Source organism: Triturus cristatus, chromosome 12, assembly GCF_964204655.1.
Source record: "Triturus cristatus chromosome 12, aTriCri1.1, whole genome shotgun sequence".
Taxonomy (NCBI): domain Eukaryota; kingdom Metazoa; phylum Chordata; class Amphibia; order Caudata; family Salamandridae; genus Triturus; species Triturus cristatus.
The window spans coordinates 13,492,054-13,512,004 of record NC_140595.1 but is presented as its reverse complement, the minus strand read 5'-3'; the positions used below and the strand labels follow the sequence as shown (position 1 = coordinate 13,512,004).

At 49.7% G+C, this 19,951-nt stretch overlaps 1 protein-coding gene across 1 annotated transcript in view; it reads left to right on the top strand.

The window, feature by feature from the left end:
• The window catches only part of MADCAM1 (mucosal vascular addressin cell adhesion molecule 1), a 74,477-nt gene extending 54,757 nt beyond the window's left edge, over positions 1 to 19,720 (top strand). Inside the window, exon 5 of the mRNA XM_085636843.1 lies at positions 18,990 to 19,720. Coding sequence (XP_085492969.1) covers positions 18,990 to 19,549 — 560 coding nt within the window. The 3' untranslated portion in view covers positions 19,550 to 19,720. The remainder of the gene's footprint in view (positions 1 to 18,989) is intronic.
• The last annotated feature ends 231 nt before the right edge of the window (positions 19,721 to 19,951 follow it).

Below are 19,951 nucleotides of genomic sequence, written 5' to 3'. Positions count from 1 at the left end.
ACACCTTATCACCTGTTTGCACCCGACATCGCCTGGTACCTACCTGGTGCCACGCCGGTCACTGGCTAGTGACTGTGAACACTGTCCCCTCTGCTTTCAGGTCTTCTACAACTCCGATCCACCCTTGGATCCACCGCATCACTTCTGGACCGACCGCCTGCAGCATCTTTGTCATCAGGCTCCATTGAACAGATAGACGAAACCCAACGCACTTCGAGACCTATGCACCCGCTTCCTGTGGGTGAGGTAAAGCTGGCACTCCGGTGCCCAAGTGTAGAGAAACATCTCTAGTGTCTGTGTTTAAAGTCTTAAGTTTGTAGTCCATCCAGAAGACCCTTCTAGCAGTAACTTTTGAACTTTTACGCACCCATTGAAAACCTATGGGAGCCCGCGTGTAACTTTCCTCACTGCACACGCGACCCGTGAACCTCCTGGTCACTAACTAACGTTAGCTCCTTGTAGGCCCAGCGATTCTAGAGGCCCTAGGCATTTCCCTTTCCTGTTCGTGGTACTTATACCACTATTTTAGTATATGGTTTGAGTGGCCACCAGGGCCCATCCATATAAAGTGCAACTTCTGTATATTGTAATACTTTCTTGTTTTAACGATTTGTGCTCCTGTGCTCATAAAGAGTCTAGGGGATACTTTGAGTAATAAATACATATATTTTGAATATATATCTGTGTGGTGTCCTTTCATTGGTATAAAAGGGTGTTACATATGGTGAAACAGCCTGCTTAACACGCTTTAACGAGTTTAGCCTCAAAGACTGCTTAGCCTACGCTACCACTAGGGCAGCTAGTCCGAAAAGGTTGACTTACAACCACATCATAAGAGTTGCTTGGCATGGTACAAGGTGGTCACTTTAACTAGTGAACATCCTATACCAGGCCAACTTCTCACATTGGTGAGCAGCGGTTGGATTTGAGCTTGCTGTGTTTTACCTCTGTAATCCCTTTGTTACCAATTGAAAGATCATACAGGTACCTTTAGGTACATATAAAACAAGATTAGATATACTTAAGTTCTACTAAACTTAGTTGTTGTAGAGCAAAGGGAGTAGCACACCCTGACTACAACTACTAGATAGGTTTAGTAGGAAAACCCAAGTGTAGGTAGTTGCAACATATCCACCCACACTTAAGAGCAAGGGCTGGGGCAGAGGGGTCCAATGTACCCATCTCTGTTGAGAGTGACCCCCAGAGGGCACCAACCATCTTTGCTACCCTAAACCAAAATGAGCTCAGGCAGTTGGCAAATATCAGGGGCCTTAAACAGCCCAGGAACCCTACCTCTGCTGAACTCAGAGAACTATTACAAGCTGATGAAGATCAGAGAGCTCTCAAGAAAGCCTCCCAGTTAGGACCCTTAGGGACTGGAACAGGAGGCCCCCCTTATGAAGATGCTACCGAAGTACCCCTTTCCACTAGTCACCCCTTAGATGAGAATCACACTACAGAGGATGAAAGTGATAAGGGTACTGATACAGATGGTAGTGGGGATGAAGGGAGAACTAGCCCAGTGCCAAGTGTTATACGTGGCCCAGCTAACTTAAGGCTACTTGGGACTGACAATGGGGTCACCCCATTTTTTTCCCCCTTGTGGACTTAACCAGGGGTTTGGGAGGCAGAGGAATCACTCAGGTGACTCTAATGCTTCTCATGCCTCTAGAGGCTCTTAAGGTCGATCCAGAAGGGGGATGACCAGCCCTCAGAGGAGGGAGCATGAGGCCAGAATGAAGGAAGCTCAGCTGAGGATCAGGAGACAGGAGCTAGAAGTAGCCCTGATGGAAGAGAAACTGAACAAGGCTAGGCAACCTAGAGAGAGTGGGTCTATACCCACTGGTGGCAGCATTGTCCCTAAGGACAAAGATAGGGTCTTTGACAATAGGAACCTGTCCAAGGTTGTGCCCCCCTACAAAAGTGGGGATGATATCCACAAGTGGATGACTGCGCTTGAGAGAGCCTGCAAAGTGCAGCAGGTTCCTTAAGACCAGTGGGCAGCAATCTTATGGCTCTCCTTTGAAGGAAGAGGCAGAGATAGACTCCTCACTGTTAGGGAGGAGGATGTCAGAAACTACAGAGCCCTGAAGAGTGTCCTAGTTGATGGGTTAGGCTTAACCACTGAACAGTACAGGTTAATGTTCAGAGATACCCAGAAGACACCGACTCAGGACTGGTCTGAATTAATTGAATGTGCCACTAAGGCTTTGGAGGGTTGGTTGCTGGGAAGTAAGGTATCTGATTATACAGGATTGTACAATTTGATGATGAGAGAACAGATTTTAAATAACTGTCAGAACCAGCAACTGCATCAACACTTGGTTGACTCAGATCTGACCTCTCCCCAAGAATTGGGAAAGAAGGCAGACAAATGGGTCAGAACCAGGGTTAAGCAAAAGAACCCGAACCAGGGCCAAGGGGGTGATCAGAAGAAAACAGACCTAAAGGGTGGAGATCAGAAATTCAAAGACCAGAAGTCTTCAACAGGGCCCCAAACTAGTACTAACGAGGGTGGGTCCCAACAACCCAAAGGGAAGAAGAAAGAAGGTCCAAAGAAACCCTGGTGCAAATCTTGCAAGAATACAACTCACTGGACTAGTGATTGTAAGAAGGGTGGAGCGCCCAACACTGTTGCCCCTAAGGCACCTGCTCCCAGTACTACTGTTAGCAGTGTTGGTCCTCAGACAAAGGGTGTAGTGGGAATCACTATGGGAACTGAAGGAGATTCTGACTTAGACAGAACCCTTACACAGGCAGTCTTGATCTGTGATGGGGACATGGATTTGTCCCTGACTGTGAGCCCCAGTAACCTGGGCAAGTACGGACAGACTCCTTTAATAAATGCAAAAGTGGCTCAAGCCTACAGGGACACATGTGCCAGTGTCACTATGGTGACACCAGGCTTTGTGGACCCTGGACAGTACATACCAGGTGAGAATTACCTGGTGACCAATGCTAGCAATGCCACTACTTCACATAGAGTGGCTATTGTTAACTTCTCATGGGGAGGGGTAACTGGCCTCAAAAGGGTTGTGGTTAGTGCAGACCTCCCAGTAGAATGTTTGTTGGGCAATGACCTAGAGAGTTCTCTATGGTCAGAAGTGGAGTACAGGACAAATGCAGAGATGTTAGGTATATCACCACATGTCCTTGCTGTGACCAGGTCACAGGCCAAAAAGTGCCTCACTGAACCACAGGTCTTGGATCCTGGAACAATGGACCAAGCACCTACCAAGAAGAAGAACAGGAGGGTTAAGGCTGCGCCTTCCCCCCTGCCTCAAAGTGATGATCAGCCTTCCCAGGAAGATGATCTAGAGAACCCTGAAGGAACTGTTCCTGAAGAGCTTGAACCTGACCAGGTTGAGTTTCTGGGGACAGGGGGACCTTCCAGGGCTGACTTGGGGCAGGCTCAGTTATCCTGTCCATCTCTTGAACCCCTCAGACAGCTGGCTGCTGCTGAGGCTGCTGGGAATGCTCAAGGTACCCATAAAGTGTATTGGGATGATGGGCTCCTTTATTCAGAGGCTAGAGACCCAAAACCTGGTGCAACCAGGAGGTTGGTTATACCTCTGCAATTTAGGGGCTTCCTTCTTACCTTGGCCCATGATATTCCTCTAGCAGGACACTTAGGCCAGAACAAGACTTGGGACAGGCTTGTCCCTCACTTTCACTGGCCTCATATGAATGAAGATACCAAGGAGTGTTGTCGCTCCTGTGTAACCTGCCAAGCCAGTGGCAAATCAGGTGGCACAACAAAGGCCCCCCTAATACCACTACCTGTGGTGGGGGTTCCCTTTGAAAGAGTGGGAATCGATATAGTGGGTCCCATGGATCCTCCCACTGCATCTGGGCACAGATTTATACTGGTGGTAGTGGATTATGCCACCAGGTATCCAGAGGCAATTCCCCTTAGGACCACTACAGCTCCTGTTGTGGCCAGGGCCCTGCTGGGAGTATTCTCCAGAGTGGGGTTTCCTAAGGAGGTGGTTTCTGACAGAGGTACCAACTTCATGTCAGGATACTTGACAGCTATGTGGAAGGAATGTGGTGTCAACTACAAGTTCACCACCCCTTATCACCCACAATGCAATGGGCTTGTTGAGAGATTCAACAAGACCCTAAACGGTATGATCAAAAGATTACCTGAAAAGCTCAGGCGAAGATGGGACATCCTTCTACCCTGCCTTCTGTTTGCTTACAGAGAGGTCCCACAAAAAGGAGTTGGCTACAGCCCCTTTGAATTGTTGTTTGGGCACCCTGTGAGAGGCCCACTGTGTTTAGTGAAGGAAGGATGGGAGTTACCTCTCAAAAAGCCTAAACAAGACATAGTGGACTATGTACTTGGTCTCCGCTCCAGGATGGCTGAGTATATGGAGAAGGCATCCAAAAACCTTGAGGCAAGCCAGGTCTTACAGAAAGCTTGGCATGACCAAAAGGCTGTCTTGGTTGAGTATCAGCCAGGACAGAAGGTATGGGTGTTGGAACCAGTGGCCCCAGCAGCACTCCAAGACAAGTGGTCTGGACCCCATACAATCCTGGAAAAGAAGGGAGAGGTTACCTACTTGGTGGACCTAGGAACTCCCAGGAGTCCCCACAGGGTACTCCATGTTAACAGGTTAAAAGCATATGTTGACAGGGCAGACATGGGCTTGCTCATGGCTACAGATGAGGGACAGGAGGAAGAGAGTGACCCTCTCCCAGACCTGTTGTCTCAGAACCCTGAAGATGTTTCAGTTGAAGGAGTGACCCTTGGAGGCAACCTCACTGAGCATCAGCAGATTGAATGTAGACAGGTTCTACAATCATTTCAACATATGTTCTCACTGATAACTAGTCAAACTGACTGGTGTACCCATGTGGTGGACACTGGTGACAGTCTTCCTGTAAAGAACAAACTTTACAGACAACCTGACCATGTCAGGGACTGTATAAAGGCTGAGGTACACAAAATGCTGGAACTGGGTGTCATTGAGCCCTCAGAGAGCCCCTGGGCTAGCCCAGTGGTTCTGGTCCCCAAACCTCACACCAAAGATGGCAAGAGAGAGATGAGGTTCTGTGTGGATTACAGAGGACTCAATGCTGTCACTAGGACAGATGCACATCCTATTCCAAGGGCAGATGAGCTCATAGATAAACTGTCTTCTGCTAAGTTTTTGAGCACATTTGATTTGACAGCTGGCTATTGGCAAATCAGATTAGCTGAGGAGTCTAAGGCCAAAACAGCATTTTCAACCCCAGGTGGGCATTATCAGTTTTTGGTGATGCCCTTTGGTCTGAAGAATGCACCTGCCACCTTCCAAAGGTTGGTGAATCAAGTCCTTACTGGGTTGGATGACTTTTGTGCAGCATATCTTAATGACATTGCTGTCTTTAGCTCCACCTGGGAGGATCACCTGATCCACCTGAAGAAGGTACTTGAGGCTCTGCAAAAGGCAGGCCTCACTATCAAGGCTACTAAGTGCCAGATAGGGCAGAGTAAGGTTGTGTATTTGGGCCACCTTGTAGGTGGAGGCCAAGTTCAACCACTGGAGAGTAAGATACAATCCATCAAGGACTGGTCCCCTCCATCCACCCAGACTCAAGTTCGAGCTTTCTTGGGCTTGACTGGGTACTACAGGAAGTTTGTTAAGAACTATGGGTCCATTGTGACTCCTCTTAATGATCTGACATCCAAAAAGATGCCCAAAAAGGTTCAGTGGACAGTAAGCTGTCAAAAGGCATTTGATGACCTGAAGAAGGCCATGTGCTCTGCACCTATCCTGAAAAGTCCTGACTACTCCAAAGAGTTTATTGTCCAAACAGATGCTTCTGAGTTGGGTGTGGGAGCTGTGCTGTCACAACTTAATGTAGATGGTCAAGACCAACCCATTGCTTTTATTAGCAGAAGGTTGACCCCCAGAGAGAAGAATTGGTCAGCTATTGAGAGGGAGGCCTTTGCTGTGGTGTGGGCCCTGAAGAAGCTGAGGCCATACTTGTTTGGCACTCACTTCAAGATTCAGACCGACCATAAGCCCCTCTTGTGGCTAAATCAGATGAAGGGTGAAAACCCCAAACTGCTTAGGTGGTCCATTTCCCTACAGGGGAAGGACTTTACAGTGGAGCACCGGCCAGGTACAGACCATGAGAATGCAGATGGTCTCTCCAGGTACTTCCACTTAGGACATGAAGACGAGACTGGTCAAGGCTAGTTTAATGTCCCTGCGTTTGGGTGGGGGGTTGTGTAGGAGAGTAGGGTCTGCTATCCTATGGTCACCCCAAATTTTTGCTTTTTGCTTCACTGGTTTTTGACATATTGAGGCTGTGGGCCTGCTAATCAGACCCCCAGCCTGCTGCTCTCTCTACTAAATTGACACTATGCACCCTAGGTGCATAACCAATTGGAATTGGATCACCCTGTGAGCCCCTGTACCAGTGTACACTAGGTACCCAGGGCATTGGTGTATCTAAGGCCTACCAGGGGCTGAAGCATGTATTATGACACCCCTTACCTGGCCTAACAACTGGCTGATCACTCAGCTGGGGTAAGTTGGTGTAACCACCTCTTACTTAGGTGTAGTATACCTATACCTAACCTTAAATGGGACACATGTTAACCTATAAGTCACTCCTATGGCAGGCCTTAACAATCCTGAAGGCAGAGTGCTTGGTTCCATGTGAGATGGTGCTCTGGCATGAGCTGAGCCTGTCTGCAGTGGTCGGAACAACTTCCTTCTACCGTTTCCAGATATCGCCATACCATATACTCTTAAGTGCATTATGAACCTCGCGGTTAAATGCTATCTTTGGTTTGGCTTTATCAAAACATGTTGAGTAAGGTGTCATACGAATTGGAATACTAACCCCTCGCCAATTCTGGCGACGGGGTTAGCATTCCACCCTTCTAGAGGGACAGGACATGTACAGTACCTGAAACCCGGGTAAAATCAGACATAGCCTCAGCTCCACAAAATGGATGCTGCCACCACAGACACAAGTCTGCCCTCCTGCTGCTGGGAGTCTTTCCAGCTTGGGAGACGTGGACAAAGGGTTTCCTGCCAGGGGAGGTGCGTGCACCACCCCAGACAGGATTTTGTGTATTGGTCAGGTAGGGCTTGAATGGAATCAGACATGCCTGAGGCTCACAAGGAGCCTCGGTGCATATGCCAGTTCAAACCGGTCCTGGGGCACACCATCCCCGGACCTGGGGCGAGCTGGACAAAGGATTGGGGGTGTAACCACCCCCCTTCCTGGTCCCACCCTTAGGGAGGGACCTAGCAGGTAGTCCGGCCCCTAGAATCCGCTTAAAGGTAGGAGCTGTGTCCTAAGACTTCAGACATCCTGGAATCAACTTACTACGAAGAAGAAGACGGGAACTTCGACGCTCTGCCGCACAGAGGACAGAAGGAAATCTCCCCTATGGTCAGGGAGTGACCATCTTGCTAACGCAAGCACCATCCAGCGAATCAACGTCTGCTTTGCCTCCGCCTCCCGCCGGAGCCCGAGCCCAGAGACAGACAAGACCTGGACCTCCAGACCTCTCACCGCCTGATCCACAGTCCCTGCAAAGAAGGAACCCGTGGAGGCACCGAGACACGTGGAGCCAGCCATCTTGGAAGACGCCCGACTAGCTGAAAGCGCGACAACAGAGGCTCCCTCCGAGTTGTGCTTTGGGTCCTGAGAAGCCCAACATCCGAGCAGCATCTGCATCAAAGGTGAGCCCTCCAGCATCTCCACGATCTGCATGGGGCCCCTCTGCACTTTGCGACTCGACGCGCCTAACCGGTTGCTGGTCCGTTGACTAGTGGCCATCTTGGCGACCATCTTGAAAAACTACAATGCTGGTCTGGTTGCTCCAGACTGGCCCCTGCTGCCCTTCAAAGGAGCAGCCCCTCTGACCTTGCTGGTCAGAACAATCAGCTTTCATCATTTTCCACGACTCCTGCCTTTGCCAAGGCTTGTTTGCTTCCTTCGAGTCGCCGACACCGCCGACAGCGAGAGCCTGCGTGGGACAGCTCGTGAACCGATTCCTGGACGTCGTTGACCTTCAGGGACCCCGTGGCTGCAGAGACAAGCTACACCTTATCACCTGTTTGCACCCGACATCGCCTGGTACCTACCTGGTGCCACGCCGGTCACTGGCTAGTGACTGTGAACACTGTCCCCTCTGCTTTCAGGTCTTCTACAACTCTGATCCACCCTTGGATCCACCGCATCACTTCTGGACCGACCGCCTGCAGCATCTTTGTCATCGGGCTCCATTGAACAGATAGATGAAACCCGACGCACTTCGAGACCTATGCACCCGCTTCCTGTGGGTGAGGTAAAGCTGGCACTCCGGTGCCCAAGTGTAGAGAAACATCTCTAGTGTCTGTGTTTTAAGTCTTAAGTTTGTAGTCCATCCAGAAGACCCTTCTAGCAGTAACTTTTGAACTTTTACGCACCCATTGAAAACCTATGGGAGCCCGCGTGTAACTTTCCTCACTGCACACGCGACCCGTGGACCTCCTGGTCACTAACTAACGTTAGCTCCTTGTAGGCCCAGCGATTCTAGAGGCCCTAGGCCTTTTCCCTTTCCTGTTCGTGGTACTTATACCACTATTTTAGTATATGGTTTGAGTGGCCACCAGGGCCCATCCATATAAAGTGCAACTTCTGTATATTGTAATACTTTCTTGTTTAACGATTTGTGCTCCTGTGCTCATAAAGAGTCTAGGGGATACTTTGAGTAATAAATACATATACTTTGAATATATATCTGTGTGGTGTCCTTTCATTGGTATAAAAGGGGGTTACATATGGTGAAACAGCCTGCTTAACACGCTTTAACGAGTTTAGCCTCAAAGACTGCTTAGCCTACGCTACCACTAGGGCAGCTAGTCCGAAAAGGTTGACTTACAACCACACCATAAGGGTTGCTTGGCATGGTACAAGGTGGTCACTTTAACTAGTGAACATCATATACCAGGCCAACTTCTCACACAATGGTTTTGCAGAATTAGACTATTTTTCAGGGATAAGCATGTGGGGGCAGATTTACAAGCCCCTTGTGACACTTTTACGCCGCCGTTGTATCACTTCTGTGATGCAGCAGCAGCGTAAACCATGCGCCACGTTGCGCCTTATTTACAACGTGACGCATCTAGGGAGATGCGTCACATTGTATAGCCCTGCGCCATATGAAACCTGCGTTAGGTTTCATGTGGGCGTTCCTGCACAGGGTGGGTGTTCTGTCACAGGAACGCCTTGTAAAAGTGATTCAGTGAAATCTACAAGATTTCACGGAGTCACTTTTCGTCCATGCTGGTCAAAACCCTGCGCCTGCTTGAGGCAGGCGTAAGGAGTGATGCAGCATGTTAGGCATAGGGCGCCCCCGAGCATTGCAGGGGTTGCATTGTGCTTGCGACATGACTCTAGCCTCTTGGTTCACCAAAACCTCTTGGTTCACCAACGAACTCAAAAACTCCAAGAAGAACTGCCGCACCCTCGAGAAAGCCTGGCGCCACGACCAGACCACAGAAAACATGACGGCCCTCAAAAACGCCACCCGCATACACCACCAACTGATCCGCACCACCAAAAGGTCAACTTTCAAAGAACGACTGGAAAACAACACCCACAACAGCAAGGAGCTCTTCAGCATCGTCAAAGAGCTCTCCAACCCCAGCTCCGAAAACAACGACATCACCCCCTCGCAAGACCTCTGCGACTCACTCGCCTCATTCTTCCACCGCAAGATCGCCGACATTCACAACAGCTTCGGCGCACCAACCACGCAACCAACCACCGAACCAACGCCTCCCGCCACCACCATCCGCAACTGGACCCCGGTCAGCAACGCAGACACCGCTCGCACGATGAACACCATCCACTCCGGATCACCAACCGACCCCTGCCCCCACCACGTATTCAACAAGGCCGACTCCATCGTCGCACCCCAACTCCGGGACATCATCAACGCCTCCTTCACCACCGCCATCTTCCCGGAGAGCTGGAAGCACGCAGAGCTCAGCGCACTACTGAAGAAACCAACAGCGGACCCCACCGACCTCAAGAACTTCCGCCCCATCTCGCACCTCCCTTTCCCCGCCAAAGTCATCGAGAAGACAGTCAACAGACAGCTCGCCTCCTTCCTCGAGACGAACGGTTCCCTCGACCCCTCGCAGTCCGGTTTCCGAGCCAACCACAGCACCGAGACCGCCCTGATCGCAGCCACCGATGACATCAGATCCCTGCTCGACAACGGGGAAACAGCGGCCCTCATCCTCCTGGACCTCTCTGCGGCATTCGACACTGTCTGCCACCGCACCCTAGTACAGCGCCTCAGCGACGTCGGCATCTGAGAGAAGGCACTGGAGTGGATCATCTCTTCCTCGCCGGCAGAACCCAGAGAGTCCGCCTCCCCCGTTCAGATCCGAGGCCACTGAAGTCATCTGCGGCGTACCACAAGGATCATCACTCAGCCCGACCCTTTTCAACGTCTACATGAGCCCTCTCGCAGCCATCGCACGCCAACACAACCTCAACATCATCTCCTACGCCGACGACACCCAGCTTATCCTCTCCCTCACCAACGACCCCGCCACCGCCAGAGCCAGCCTACTCGAAGGGATGAAAGACGTCGCTGAGTGGATGAAGAACAGCCGCTTGAAACTGAACTCAGATAAGACGGAAGTCCTCATCCTGGGATCAGCCCCCTGCCCTGGGCACCACACCCAAGCCAACGGACCACGCACGCAACCTGGGCTTCATCCTGGACTCCTCCCTCTCGATGACCAGACAAGTCAACGCCGTCTCTTCATCATGCTTCAACACCCTGCGCATGCTCCGTAAGATCTTCCGATGGATCCCCACCGAAACCAGGAAGACGGTCACCCAGGCACTCGTCACCAGCCGACTGGACTACGGAAACACCCTCTACGCCGGAACCACAGCCAAACTACAGAAAAGACTCCAGCGCATACAGAACACCTCCGCACGTCTCGTCCTGGACATCCCCCGGCACAACCACATCTCCGGCCACCTGAGAGACCTGCACTGGCTCCCCGTCAGCAAGAGGATCCCATTCAGACTCCTCACCCACGCACACAAGGCCCTCCACGACCTCGGCCCCAAGTACCTCAACAACCGCCTGACTTTCTACACACCCACCCGCCAGCTACGTTCATCCAGCCTCGCCCTCGCCGCCGTACCACGCATTCACAAAGCCACCGCCGGAGGAAGATCCTTCTCCTACCTGGCCGCCAAGACATGGAACTCCCTCCCCATCTGCCTTCGAACGACCCAGGACCACCTCTCCTTCAGAAAGCAACTCAAGACCTGGCTTTTCGAGCAGTAGTGGACCCCTCCCCCCCCCAGTGCCCTGAGACCCTTCCGGGTGAGTAGCGCGCTTTACAAATGCTATGATTGATTGATTGATGGTGCGCCGCATTGTAAATGCGACGCATTTGTGGTGGCGCAGGGAGGGAATTGCATGTCCCATCTTTTCTGGCGCATCCCTGCTGATTTGCAGGGATGTGCCAGAACTCGTAAATCTGCCCCCAGATGTTCTTTACTGGGGTGTTTTCCCCATTGGTTCTTGCATGCAGAATTGTCAACGAGTTTGTCTCGTTTATGTGCTATGTATGCGGCACGCATCACATGCCTCAGATTAAAATTCTGTTTAAGACAAAGCTCCTGTTAAACTGATAAAAAGGTGATGTTGACTCAACGGCGGCGTAAAGCCAGCGCCATGCTGCGGGGTATTTACAACGTGACGCATCTAGAGAGATGCGTCACGTTATAAAGCCTTGCGCCACATGAAACCTGCGTCAGGTTTCATGTGGGCGTTCCGGAGCGGGGGGGGGGGTTCCGGCGCAGGAACGCCTCGCAAAAGTGGCTGAGTGAAATCTACAAGATTTCACTCAGTCACTTTTACGGCCATGCTGCCTCAAAACCCTGCGACTGCTTGAAGCAGGCGTAAGGAGTGATGCAGCATGTTAGGCATAGGACACCCCGAGTCTTGCTGGAGCCGTATCGTGAATGCGACGCGACTCTAGCAATGCGCCGCATTTCCGCTGGGGGATGCGACACGCATCTGCCCATCCGTGCGTCACTGCACGCCGCATTGTAAATGCGGCGCATCAGTGGGGGCGCACGGGTGGTTTTGCATGTCGCAAGTTTCCTGGCGGATCCCTGCTGATTTGCAGGGATGCGCCAGGAAACATAAATCTGCCCCTTTATGTTTTTAATAGTCCAAAAATACCATAAAAAAGACTGCTTGAGAATAAACCACACGCAGCTGTAGAACAGAGGGGCATATTAGCAAGGGCAGTATCCCCGCTTTAGCGGCACTTTTTGCCGCTAAAGCAGTGATATTTGTATCCCCCTATTAGCAAGCTGTCGCTAACAGCTGTTAGCGACAGCTTACAGGCGCTAGCGCCCGTTTTTGTACCTCGATGCATGTCAGCGGTGTTTATCGCTAATGATATGCAAAGGAGGCGTTCCCAACTTGAAAGCGACTGAAAGCAGTCGCAAACACACCTTCCGCCTATTACCAAGGCCCGCGAAGCGATAAAAAAACGCACGCTAACCGCATTTATCGCTTATATTTTACACCTAGTAGAATTCTGACTTACCCATTATAGTCAATGGGAGGTGGATTCTACGGTTAAGTCCTCACCTGCCTATTAGCAAGATTTCCATTAGCGATGGAGTTTTTATCGCTGGATATCTCACGTTATTGTTGGGATTCACCGCTATCGCTGGATTTAATATCGTCTTTGAGATAAACGTTGATGCTAACGCGTTATCTCTGCGATAAAATACAGCGATAGCCGGTGATAAAAAAAACAGCGCTAAGCGCGCTTTGCGATAATTATCGCAAGTCCTTGCTAATATTCCCCACAATCTCTAAGCATGTGAGAACTTGAAATAGCATTGAAAAGGAAAGGTGGTGATGATTTAAAGGTCTGTCCCCCTCCAACCTAGGGTCAAGGCCTGAAAGATAGTGAGAACAGCATGGCTACTTGGTGCTGAGCAATTTGGTGGTGGTCCCGTCACCCTGGAACCACCAAAGGCTGAGATATGGATGAAAAGGCATTTTAAAGCTGAGGCCCCGCAAAGCATTATGGGGTGATTTTGCAGCATGTAGTGAATTTTATTGTAGTGTCTCTCCCACTGTTCTAGGGAGAGCCACAGTGATATTTCCTTGTTGTTTTGTTGAGAACGCGGCCTCGTGTGTACTAAAGCAATCAACACTAGTTCTGTATTAAGAAGTAACATCACAACATGCTGTTTTACATCACTGTGTAAGTATGGGGTTCAGCAGTAATAACTGCTCTGCATCTTTAAGTTAGGAGAGTGGATAGCTAAAGGTAGGTTCAAGCACAATTAAGAAAGATCAAAATAGGCTGAACTTTAAAGTGAAACTGCATTGTAGAAAAGCATTGAATTGTAACCACACAATCTGTTCCCAGAGAACAAAACACCTTAAACAATGATTTTTACACTTTTTTATTTTTTACATCTTCTACAATGTGACCCTACACAAAACATCCTATAAAGCAAAACTCCCCCAGCTACAGCACAAAGCAACTACCCAAGAGAAAAACTGCAAATGGTTTTGATGGAAGGCAGGGAAGGTGATGATTTTGAGGTCCCCCCCAACTTAGGGTGAGGAAATGGAAGTTGACAAGAAAAAGCAAGGCCACGTCATGCTGAATAATTAGGTGGTGGTCCTGTCGCCCGGGGCCCACCAGAGGCTGAGATTTGGACAAAAAGGCATTTTAAAGGCGAGGCCCGCAAGGGATTATGGAGCGAGTTTGCAGCAATAACAAAAGCTGCTCATCCGCATCCCTGTCACAAGTCAATGAAGTCACCATTCCTTGTGTTTTTGAAGCCACTGGGCTCTCTGTACCCTACTGACCTGTCTCCCCTGTCTCCACAGCTGGAGTGGATCCAGATTCAGTCGCCGTTTGGTCAGTCTTCTCCTTCCTGGGCCTGCTGACCTCGGGTCTTGGGGTCCACCAGCTGAGCAAAAGACTGAAATTTCTAGGGACAAAGAAGGCCTCCTTTGATCTGGCCAGACTCTGAGGATCCCGTCTCTATCTCCTCTCCTACCCAGATGGTCCCCTCTTCATTATACGGGTGAAGCTCCAAAGAACCCCTTTGTGCCCTTAGCAAAGCCACGTCTTGGAATCTTGGACAGGGATGTCCAGAGGGTTGGAGGATAGAAAAGGATTGGGGGAAAGAAGAACACCAACACAAGAGGCGTTCTTTGAAGAACGGTGAATTAAAAGGACAGGCTGAAAAACAGGGCACCATGTACATGGAACTAAGGTGGTCTTAGTAAAGAGGACGCCTGAGAGTGGGAGATGGACAGCTGCACTGGCCAAGTGGAGGAACTGTCCCTGCGTGGAAGCCTGAAGCCTCACTTCAGAAGCAATTCTCGCCCTGGAGCAGACTATTGCTCCTGTGATGGAATCAAACTTGTGTCCACAGAAGATCTAAAAATGTAAAGCATGAGGCGGTCAGAGTTCCATCATTAAGGGAGGGGTTCTCAAGGAACGTAAGAAATTATACTCATGCAGGGGGTAGAGATTAATGAATAGGACTTCCGGCCAAGGCCTCTCTGCAAATTGCATAAAATCAGGGATTAGCATGTGATGTTCTTTTCTGGGGTGTTTTCCCCATTGGTTCTTGCATGCAGAATTGTCAACGAGTTTGTCTCAATTATGTGGTATGTATGCCGCACACACCTCATGCCTCAGATTAAAATTTTTATTAAAACAAAGCTCCTGTTAAACTGATAATAATGTGACGTCTTTTCCCTCTTATATGTCAGCATCAAACTACCTGGAAGTCTCAAGAGATGGCAGCGCCATCTGTGCCCCCCCCATGGGGGCAAATTCACAGGGTTGTCCCCTGCATCAGGCAGGCCACAGCTGCCAAAACAAACATTTGCATAAATAAAAGGTCTCACCATTGGCACCTGCTGGTTTTGCCAGTGCCTTGGGCGACGCTCTTCAGCATTGGCAAGATAATGTGTAGCATGGGCAAACGAAAAAAACATTCTGGCCCCGATTTTGAAAACTGCCACGGAACAGAGCGCAGCCCTCAAAGTCTGTGCTGCGTTGCGTGAGAGGGAGAGAGCAGGAGAGCACCACATCCACAGAGATATGCCTGTGTCCTCTCCTCTCCCTCGCGCCGACACTGATTTCAGCTGCCGTGCGCCAGGCACACACCTTAGCACCATAGTGCTAGGGGGTGTGCCCGACTCTCGCGTAGGTTTTGTACAGGATAGGTGCCCTTCCTCGACAAAATACTGTGGGCCTCATTTACTATATTTTGACGCACGGCAGTACAGCACGCCTTCCTGCAGCGTTGCTGTGCATCAACATAAAAGGGCAGGAATGCGCCGTATCTACAAGATACGGCTCATTCCTGTCCTTCTCCCCAAGGCTGGTGCACAAACAGCAGCCGCGCGCCAGCAGAGACACCCTTGCGTCATGTTGCAAGGGAGCCTGCTTTATGGGGATGTTTGTTTTTGTGCAGCAAGAGACACCTTCCTGCACAAAAACAATAATTGATTGCACTTTGTATGTGTGCTGCAGAATGTAGCATGCATACAAAGAGGGAAAAACAAGGACAAATAAAAGTATTTCTCCTGATTGTGCCACTCCTACGCTCCCCTGGGGAGGTGTAGGATTCTGAAGCATTCCCAGCTTTACAAAATATAAATCTGGGAATGTGTCAGGTTCCACAGATGTGGCGTGGGTACACCCATAACAACACCCCTTTCACGCAAACTAAAGCGTGAAAGGGGCTCATATTTGCCAGCTTGACACATACGCACATGCGCATACCTGTAGACTACTCAAGCACATGTGCCTAATGCCGCCTGTGTGGTGACGTCGGAGGCGGCATGCCTAATCGTGCACATGAGCATTAACATACACAGTGCATCCACAATGTGGTGTCAGAGTCGCATGTGTCCATGTGCAGCCAAATTGAATGTGTGTGGTGATGTGCAAAGTCAGAAAATAAGACAACACCTACATTCCCATGCAATGTGCCTCCTTGCCTGTTCATAAGATGTGGGGCCAGATTACCAAGAATCGTGACATAATCATCACTGCCTGTGCAGTAGGAAAATGCTGGTAAAGTGGCAGCAAGAGGCGTGATGACATCCCCCATAGAATTCCATCAGAAGTCTAGTGTCTGGTGTGACCCTAGGCTCATTTGGTAATTCCATTGGGCACTTGATCTAGCCCCTCATTGTCGCCTCGGCGCCTGTACTCTGCTGGCAAAGCGGTGATAAGTACATCATCGGTCGCGACAAAATGGCCCACAATGCACACATCTGCCACACAGAATACAGCATCCAACATCACTCATGATGTGAGTTGACCATCGCACCCTCATGTGCCATTCAACATAACCACATGGCAAGTCAACTGTGTCAGTTAACTAAAATGCAGTTAGGTACCCATCACACACATGTCAGCCCGTGACTATCAGAACCAGTACAGAATGTACCATCGATGGCAGCAGCTGAGTGGCATATACACAAACACACATCACCCACAGATTAGTATCGCATGTCAGGGTGGCATTGACCAGGCCAGAGCAGCAGAAAAAGACATCATGAAATGCACACACATCAGAATCGGAGAACACTTACACACTACATGTGGAGTCAACCATGAGGGTAAAGTGTGTTTACACCATGGGCCATATCAACAAGCCCCCATCACAACCACAATGTCACTCATGTCGGAATTAGCGGTGGTGATAGGGAGAGCGCAACATGGCCAAGGCAGCGTCAAGTCACCCAATGTTGTATCAAGCTATGTAAAGTGTGTTCACGCTGACTTGCGAATGTGGCCACTTCCAGGCTAAACCTTCTGTGAAAGGGGGCATGCAGTTGTTGTAGTGGTGGGTGTCCCACCACTACAGCCACAGAAGTTGATGCTGCCATTAATCATCAAGAGTGGATAGAACATGTGGCAGTGCAGATGTGAACACCATAGAATCCCTGGGCCTAAGGTAGCAAAACTTGGAGAAATGCATAACATATCCTCACATTTGCGAGTTTCAGGTGTGCTCCCACGTGCAGTCCACATTGGAAAAGTCAAAAGCCATGGTATTTACATGTGCTGGAAGGTGTCCTTTCCTGTACATGACCAAACTGTGAAATCAGATGCCAGTTCCTAAGTCACATGTATGCTGCATGAAGCAGCACACATGAAAGTTCAAAAATGCTGTCATTGCTCACTCCATGTGCAAGAAGAAACTACTACTTACACGTAAACAAACCTCCCTGCTCGCAGACACACTGGTAAAATGTTGCTAGGGAGCCTGCGCCGGTGCAAAGCTGTACAACATTCCAACCATTGCATGGGGAAACAACAGCCTGCACCCTACCCTTGAGAACATGTGTGAGCCTGGTGCAATCTAAGTGGTGGTGGGAGTTGTGAGGACAAGGGGCCACATCAGCAAGAAAGACAATGATATCCTTGCTGCTTTGGCGGAAGGAAAATCCCGCTAATGTAGCGATAATGTGCTTGATAAATTTCTTTCAAAATAACAATATAATCACAGGTTCACTCAAGAACATGGGTTGCAATTGAAAGTCTCCAGGGCATAGAATCAAGCCCCTCATCACCGCCTCAGTGGCAGTTTGCTGACGCAAAAGCAGCAATATCCTCAACGCCATTCGTGATCATATGTCCCCTCCTTCCCTGAAAAAATGCCCATAGATGGCTTAAGTCTATCACTGCCACTTCCTTGGTAACATGCCCCTGTCTGGAGTTCCAGCCACAAAATTTCAAACACACAAAGAACCACACACACAACGGGTTTCACAAATGGAGGGCACACAGCAATGCAGGCCAGAACATGACGTACGACATGCACACCAGACAAATCACAACAGACAAAGCCACAGAGATGTCCATGTGTACCACATACAGCTGCACATGTTGAAACTGCAAGTAGACTCTCCTTGCTAATGTGCCTAAAGTGTGCCACAATCCCACAGCAATATACCCTCGCTACAAACACGCACAAGTGCAGTACCCAGCTAACGTGTGTGTCTGTGAGCCACATTGACAAGGCAAGTGCCACTGCCAGATGAATAGCATGCGTGCAGGCCATACATTGTACAAGTATCATGTCATATCACTGATGTGGACGACATCATAAACCATGCAATCAACACTCTGACACATTCTTGTGTACATACAACCCCTGACGTAAAGAAGAAAAACAAACTCAAACAATGCAAAATGCACACAACTCTGACCAACACTCACATACCACCCAGTGTGCCACAGCACACCATTCTTAATCCACAGAATTCTAAGGCCCACCAACCGAATGGGAATATGGGCAGTGAAACAAAGCTGTAGGTACCACCAGCACACAATGCAGTGCATACACAGACAGATCTGACCCCACCAACAATGACTACTCTGTGTGGAAAAGTGCATTACTCACACAAATGAACAGAGGACACAAATCGGGATGCCTGTGTGTAGATATTGTCCCATAACTTCTGTCATATTTGGAAACTGTGGCCCATATTAGCAAGAAGCTCGATAAAATGATCGCCGCTTTAGCGGCAGGAAAATGCTGCTAAAGCAGTGATAAGGCGCTTCATGATATGCGCTATAGAATTCCAATAGAAGCCCAGGTTAGATGTGCAGGACATCGAACCTGGGCTTCTATTGGAATTCTATTGCGCATATCATGAAGCACCTTATCTCCGTTTAAGTGGCAGTTTCCTGCCACTAAAGCGGCGATATTTCAATTGAGCTTCTTGCTAATATGGCCCTGTGAGACCATCATGTACTACTACAACTTAACATAAGCAACCTCATCAAAATCATAACCATCCGGCAACAAGTATGCCTCCCCTCAAAATCAGTATGAATTGACACTGTCCTGCTGTCTGCTAGTCAAATCATCCAATGCATGATTGTAGATGACAAACACTGTTAAACTGTATCTCCCCTATCACATTTCAGAGGGAGAGACAGCACCTCCTGGACAGCAGCGTGGCCAAACCACCAGTGATGATGAGGACGTGTACACCATCGACGAGGAATCCCTGCAACGCCTGATTGACACCATCACCAGCTCACTTCCAGGAGCAGGGCAATCCAGCAGCCTTGCACCACCCCCACCCCCTGCACAAACCAACCAGCAGCCGGCACTTCCCGCCACAGCTACCTCCCAGGAGCCCGATGCCACAATCCTGGCCTTCCAAAGCCGGATTGTAGAGCTCCAGCAGCAGTTGGCGGAACAGGTGCGGGTGGAGTTTGAGCACCTGGCGGACAAACTTGAGGCCATTCGTGGGTGTCTCAGTCCCATTAGGGACCACATGCAGAAGATCACGGACACCTACAGCCCCTTCAATGCTCTCCAACGGTCCATGGCTGGCATTGCTGGAGTCATGATACAGAGACACCAATCACTATCTACTCAGAGTGGCTCCAGCAGTGTCAGCCAGGATCTGGCCAACATCCGCAGGATTATGGAGAGCATGGAGCGGATGCAGGCCCAAGACACGGCTGCCAGGGTGTAGGACCGGGGGTCACCAGGCCCTCTGGGGGGTAACGTGACTCAAGCAGGTAGGCACCCGAAGGTTTATGTGTAAAGCGACCATACAGCACACTCATCCACCGAAACAGGAAACGCACGCAATAACTGACACCACACAGTATGTTCAATAAAATCAATTAGTTTTATCTAAATCACGTTAGGTTCAAAAGCATTTCATTATGACTCTTTTGGCAATACCTGAATACAGTAAACGTGGTATGGAACCACAGCGCGCCACCTGGTGATCCTGGGGGAGCGTTAAGCACAGCGGTTAAACATAGCGCTGCACATAGCAATTTAATGGCGCTTTAAAATCCAAGGCATAGGAACATAGCGCTGCACATAGCAATTTAATAGCGCTTAAAATCAGGCCCTAGGAACATAG